This window comes from Phaethon aethereus, assembly GCF_964289735.1.
Source record: "Phaethon aethereus genome assembly, chromosome: 29".
Taxonomy (NCBI): domain Eukaryota; kingdom Metazoa; phylum Chordata; class Aves; order Phaethontiformes; family Phaethontidae; genus Phaethon; species Phaethon aethereus.
Genome location: NC_138605.1, coordinates 3,064,094 through 3,070,122, shown reverse-complemented (window position 1 = coordinate 3,070,122; position 6,029 = coordinate 3,064,094). Strand labels below are relative to the sequence as shown.

Below are 6,029 nucleotides of genomic sequence, written 5' to 3'. Positions count from 1 at the left end.
GCTCGGCCGCCGCTGGCTCCGGCCGCGGTTCCCCGCTCCGGCGGGCGGCGGGGGCGAGCAGGGCCGAGCCGCGGGGCCGCTCAGGGCTGCAGCCAGGCGCGGACGCGTCCCTCGGCGAGGGCGATGCCCGCCATGATGCCGCCGCCCAGCAGGAACCCCGCGTTCTGCAGGAGGAAGCGGCCCCAGGCGCCCTCGCCGGGGCCCTCGGCCCCCCGCAGCGCCTCGGGGAGCTGGGGCAGAGCGGGGGGTCAGCGGGGCCGGCGCGAGACCCGGCCCCGCGGCCGCCGCCCCGGCCGCCCCCTTACCATGTCGGCCAAGGCCACGTAGAGGAAGACGCCGGCGGTGGCGGTGAGGATCCAGGGCGTGAGGTGTGACGCGCTCTGCCCCGCCGCCGCGCCCGCCGCCGCCCCCAGGCAGGAGAGCAGGGCCGAGAGCAGGTTGAGGAGCAGGACGGTGCGGGGGGCCGTGCCCGCCCGCAGCAGCACCGCCAGATCGCCTGCGGCAAGAGGAGGGTGGGCGGCGGGGGGGGCCGCGGGGGTGCCACGGCCGGGGTGGGGGGCGGGCACCTACCCAGCTCGTGGGGCAGCTCGTGGCAGAGCACGGCCAGCGCCGTGCTGAGGCCGCTGGGGAGGCTGTGGGAGAAGGCGGCGCCTGCGGGGAGAGGGTCCTTCGCCGCACAGACCCCGTGCCCCCGCGCGCCCCCGTCCCCGTGCGGCCCCCGTCCCTCCGTCCCCGCCTCCCCGCGCCCCTCACCGATGGCCAGCCCGTCCGTCAGGTTGTGGATGCCGTCCCCCAGCACCACCATCCAGACAACGTCAGCGGCCCCAGGGCTGGGGGGCAGCGAGGGGCCGTGGGAGTGTCCGTGGGGGTGTCCCTGGGAGTGTCCGTGGGGCTTGAGCTCCAGCTCCGGCTCCGGTGCTGTCAGGTGCCGCAGCTCAGCCCCTGCGGCAGCAGAGACGTGGGGTGGGTGCCGGGGCTGGGGGCCACGGGCACTGCGGGGCGCGAGGGGGTCTTACCTCCTCGCGATGGTGCCAGGACCCCCGCAGCCGCATCGGGGGTCTCTCCGGGGGAGCGTCCCTGGGGAAGGCAGAGGTGCCGGGTGCCAAGCTGGACCTGGCGGCAGCCCCGCACCCTCCCCAGCGCCCGCAGCTCTCACCGCGGCCTCCCGGCTCTGCCGCAGCATCCCCAGGAGCAGCTCCACCAGGAAGAGCAGGTAGATGCCCCCCAGCACCGCCAGCCCCTGCAGCACCGCGGCCCCTGGCTCCGCCGGCGTCTCCTGGTGCCTCCCCTGGGCCTGGACACGGGTGACCCGGCGGCTGAGGGGACCCGGACACCCCGGTGTCCCCGGGCGCCTCGTGCCACCTCCAGCCGGCCAGGGCGGGGGTACCTACGTGGGGCCAGAGGTGGAGCAGGGCGTCCCCGCAGAGCGTCCCCACGGCCAGCGCCACCAGGAAGGCCAGCAGCGAGCGGAAGAAGCCGCGGCTCAGCAGCGGGACGAGGACGACGGCCAGGGCGGAGGGCAGGCTGACGAAGGCGACGGCCAGCAGCCCCCAGCCCAGCGCTGCGGGGCGGGTGAGACGGGCACGGCCGGGGCAGGAGGGTGCGGGACCCGGGGGATGCAGGGTGGGGGTCCTTGGGGGTGCGGGGATGGGGACCCCGGGACTGTGGGGTGATGGGAACCTGGGGATGGCGGATGCGGGAGAGGGGCATTCGGGGATGCAGGAATGGCCCACGCAGGGATGGGGCGGCAGGGACTGGGGACACGGGGAGCAGACGCTGGCGAGATCCGGGGATGGCGATGAAGGGACGGGGGACCTGGGGAGCTGGTGATGGAGGAGACGGGGATGAGGGTGCGGGGACCAGGGGCTCAGGGTGCAGGGAGAGTGGCCATGGGACCTGGGGCTGGGGGGTCAGGGGACCCGGGGAGGGGCCCAGGGTTGGGGTTACCTGGCCACAGGGCCCCCCCCGGGGGAGGCAGCGTCACCTCATCGCTGTGCTGGATGCAGACGCGGCTGTCGATCTGGTAGAGCAGGGCTGGGCAGAGGAGGGTGAACTCCTCCGGCGTCAGCTGCGACACCGAGTCCAGCCCAAAATTCACCAGCAGCTGGGTGACATTGAGGCACTGGGGGGGGGGGGAGCGGTGAGTGGAGCTGGGGGTCCCGGGTCCTGCTGGGGGCGAGGAGTAGCCGCGGCTCCCCGGGGGGTCCCAGCGCGTGGCGGCGGCGCGGGACGGCACGACCCCCCCGGCCCCGCTCACATCGTCGTGCGGGTGGTCGGCGCTGGAGTGCTCCAAGCCCAGCACTCGCCCCAGCAGGCTCAGGCCAGGCTGGTCCCGCCGGGGGGGCGGGGGGGCCCCCCGGCTCCCAAGGGTGGCCCCGGCACCGGGGGGCTCGACGGGTGCCGGCTTCGTCCAGCTTTTCGTCTGGGGGGGCCGGGGGCTGGGGGAGGCGAGTGTGGGTGAGCCCCCCAACGGCGCCGGGGCGGGGGGGGGCAGCCCCCCCGGGAGCGGGCGAGGGGGCAGCCGCGCACCTGGGGGGGCGGGCGGGCGGGGGGGCGCTGGGTGCCGGGTCCCCGCCGTGCTCCCAGGCAGGGTGCCGGTGCCGGTGCTTCTCCTCCTGCACCTCCAGCAGGTCGAGGTGGCTGACGTGGCCGTGGCCCAGCTCCTCGTGCTGGATCTGCACCACGCGCACGCGGCCCAGCCCCAGGCTGCCCAGCAGCCGCGCCAGCCCCTCGAAGGGCAGCGTGCCGTTGGCGCCGTACTGCCCGAAGAGCTGCTGCAGGTAGTAGCCGTGCTCCTGCGCCGCGTCCTCGGGCAGCGGCCCCGGCCGCGCCCCGGCCCCCAGAGCCAGCAGCCCCAGGACGCCCAGGAGGAGCCGGCGGGCGCCCATGGGGCCGGATCCTGCAGGCCGCGGAGGGGGGTCCCGGCGGAGCTGGGGGACGCCGGCGTGAGGGCGGCGGGAGCTGCCTCTGCGTCCCGCCCCACGGGGCGCAGACCCCGGTGCCCGTGGGTCCCTCCCAGGACGCGGTGTGCCCCCCCCCGGTACGCACCCTCCTGCCGCCCGTCCGTCCGTCCGTCCGCGGGGACGGCTGGAAAGCAACAGGCGGCATCAGGGTCACGGCCCGTGGACACGTGTCCCCGCGCCGGGGCTCAGGGACACCCGCGGGGGAGCGGGGCCGGGGGGGCCGGGCAGGGCCGGGTGCTGCCGCGGTGCCCCCCGCGGGGCCGGGCGCCCCAGGGTGGGCAATGGGGGGCGCGGGGACAACGCTGGGGGTCACGGCGACGCTCGTCCTTGAGGGGAGGTTTTGCAACCGGGGCAGCTTTTGTGTCGGAGTTAATGTTTCACCGGGCGGGGAGATAACACCAGCGGCACCCCCGGCAGGGCGCTCGCACCCCCACCCCACCCGCCCGCGTGCCCACCCGCCGCCGTGCCCCCCCCCAGCTCCCACCCCACCGCCGGGGACACGGGAGCAGCCCTGGGCGGTGACGGGAAACGCCGAACGGCAGGTGGGACGGCAGGACGGCCGTGGGGCCCGTCCGCCGCCTCCACGTGGGGACTTGCCGATGCCGTGGGGCTGGGAAAATCCCGTGACTCTGGCAGCCGGCACCCCACTGTCATCCCCACCACAGCACGAGGCCCCACAGGTGCCCCCACCTCCACCGGAGCGGACCCCTTCCCGCCGAGGTGGGGCTCACGGTCCCCAGCATCACCCCACTCGTGGGGCCCCATCCCGCCCGGTGCAGTGCCCGCGTCGCCCGCGTCCCCCCGGGACCCCTCCCCTGCCCCCCGCGGGGCTCACCTGGGGCTGCGCTGAGCCGATCGTGGGGGCCGGGGGATGCGCCACTGACCGGCCCCCGTCCCCGTGCCGCGGCCGCGCCGTCTGCTGCGCCCGAACCGGGGGGGGCCAAGGGTCACCCAGGCGCTGCTCCCAGCCAGCCCCGGTGCCGGGAGGGGCCGCGCGGGGAGGGCCTTAAAGGGCGAGGGGGGTCCGGGCCCCCTGCCGCAGGGCCAGGGCCGCAGGCAGGGAGCGGGCAAGGCGCAGGCAGGAGGTCAACCTTTATTAACACCCGCCCCGACAGGTCCTGGCCGCCTGCCCTGGCACGGGCAGGGGGTGGCTGGGTGCGGGGGGCACGGGGTGGGGCGGCTGCGGACCCCCAGGCCCGGCCGGCCCAGGCCACCCCTGCCCTCCCCCGTGGCACGTGAGCCGGGGGGCAGCGGCACCCGGCAGGCCCCCTCCTTGCCCCAGGGGCTGCTCCGGGCCGGGGGCAGGAGCTGGGGACCCCCCCAGACCATACCGGGGGCCGGAGGGAGAGGGGCCGTGGGGGGTCGCGGCCCGTTATCTCTTGCTGCTCCTCCGCGTCTCCTTGCCGTTGCTGACGGGGCTGGCGGCGGGGCCGGGGTGGCCGGGCTGGCTGCGGGTGATGCGGCCGCTGGGGGGGTGGGCGGGGGCGCTGGGGGGGTGCGTGGGGCCCCCCGGGCTCAGCCCGTTCCCGTTCTGGCTGTCGGGGGCTGGAAGCAGAGCACCGGGAGGGAGGTGAGGCTGGAGGCACCCCCGAGCGGGTGGCCCCGGGTGAGGAGGGGGCTGCGTGACCGACCTGGGGGTGCTGCGGGGGGGCCCTGGCTGCTCTGCGAAGCGGCCGGACTCGCGCTCTCGTTCTGGGCCTGCAGAGGAGATGGAGACGCCCCGTGTGCCGGACAGCCGGGGCGACCGCGCTGGGGGGCCGGGGGTCCCGGCGATGCCAGCCTGCCCCCCCCCGCAGCCCCCCAACTCACCCCTTTGCTCTGCGACTGCTGCGCCACGTACTCGGGGTTGGGCTCGCTGAAGTTGGGCACCTCGGAGTAGACCATGCAGAACCTGCCGGCAGAGGGGGGCGGTGGGGTCCCCCCGCCGCGCCCCGGGCCCCCCACGCCCCCCGGCCCCGGCGGGACCCCCGGCCCCGTCCTTACTCGCCGATCTTCTGCAGGTCGCCGCCGCGCCCCGTGTAGAGGGTCAGGCAGCCCTTGAAGACGGAGGCGTACCTGGAGGGGGAGGGCCGGGGGCGTCAGGCTGGGGGTGCCCCGAGGGGACGGGGGTCCCGGGGCGCCCCCCACCTACCCCTTGGTGAGGCGGATGATGTCCCCGGGCTGGATGAGGTTCCCCACATCGTCCCACACCGAGATGTTGATGCTGCCCGTCTTGTCGGCCACCTTGCACGTCCGCACCTCGTGCCCGTCCTTCGTCTTCGTCACCCGGCCTGGGGGCAGGAGGGGGTCAGGGGGGCGGGGGGCGCGGGGGCCCCGGCCCCCCACCATCGCACCCACCCGTCTCCAGCACGATGAAGATGAGGTTGAGGTTCTTCAGCCCCGGTTTGACGTCCTTCACCAGCGTCTCGGTGCTCATGGTGCCGGCGGGGGCCCTGCGGACGCAGCCGTCACCCCCGGCCCCGCACGGGGACACCGGGGACACGGGGACCGGGGGGGGGGACACCGGCCACGGCACCCCCGGGATGGGCCCACGGGGATGGGGCGCAACCGGCCGCGGGGGCAGCACCGCTGGGAATGGGGACCACGGGGACGGGACTGCCGGGCTGTAGGGGCACCGGGGATGGGGCCGCGGGAACGGCAACCCCGGGGACAGGGCCACCAGGGTCGGGGCTTTGGGGCCACCGGGCGCGGGAGCGCGGGGCCGGGGCCAGCACCGGGCCGGGGCCGATCCCGGGCCTGCTCGATGCCCTGCCCTCCCGCCCCACCACCAGGGGGCGCTCGCACCTCCCGCCTCGACGCCCCCGGCGCTGTCACCCGCCTCCGCTGAGCGCGCTGACCTGCCGGCGCGCCGCCGCTGCGGGCACTCCCGGAAGTCGCGGGCCACTACCGCGGGCAGCCAATCAGCGCTCGGGGGGCGGAGGACGTCCCCCACCGCCAACTAATAGCGGCGCAGGGGGGGCGGGCCTCAGGCGCGTGTGTGTAGTAAAGCCCCGCCTTCGCACCGCCCCGCACGGGCCATAAAGCCCACCTCGACCAGCGAGTTCCGGCCTCTCGGTGCCTCTCGCT

The 6,029-nt window shown here is 76.7% G+C and overlaps 2 protein-coding genes across 2 annotated transcripts; both read right to left on the bottom strand.

Annotated features, from left to right (window-relative positions):
- Nucleotides 1–80: 80 nt before the first annotated feature.
- Nucleotides 81–3,039, bottom strand: SLC39A5 (solute carrier family 39 member 5; the record flags this gene model as incomplete). Its single annotated transcript, XM_082011738.1, has 10 exons — nucleotides 2,530–3,039; nucleotides 2,258–2,438; nucleotides 1,948–2,122; nucleotides 1,392–1,561; nucleotides 1,157–1,294; nucleotides 1,017–1,077; nucleotides 754–942; nucleotides 571–651; nucleotides 306–496; nucleotides 81–230 (listed from the first exon to the last, which is right to left on the bottom strand). The coding sequence occupies exons 1-10, from the start codon at nucleotides 2,886–2,888 to the stop codon at nucleotides 81–83; spliced, it is 1,695 nt and encodes a 564-aa protein (XP_081867864.1). The 5' UTR covers nucleotides 2,889–3,039.
- Nucleotides 3,040–4,323: 1,284 nt separating this feature from the next.
- Nucleotides 4,324–5,379, bottom strand: NABP2 (nucleic acid binding protein 2; the record flags this gene model as incomplete). Its single annotated transcript, XM_082011963.1, has 6 exons — nucleotides 4,324–4,508; nucleotides 4,595–4,661; nucleotides 4,773–4,854; nucleotides 4,947–5,018; nucleotides 5,095–5,233; nucleotides 5,301–5,379. 6 exons carry the CDS (start codon nucleotides 5,377–5,379, stop codon nucleotides 4,336–4,338), a joined length of 612 nt encoding a protein of 203 aa, XP_081868089.1. The 3' UTR covers nucleotides 4,324–4,335.
- Between the last annotated feature and the right edge of the window lie 650 nt (nucleotides 5,380–6,029).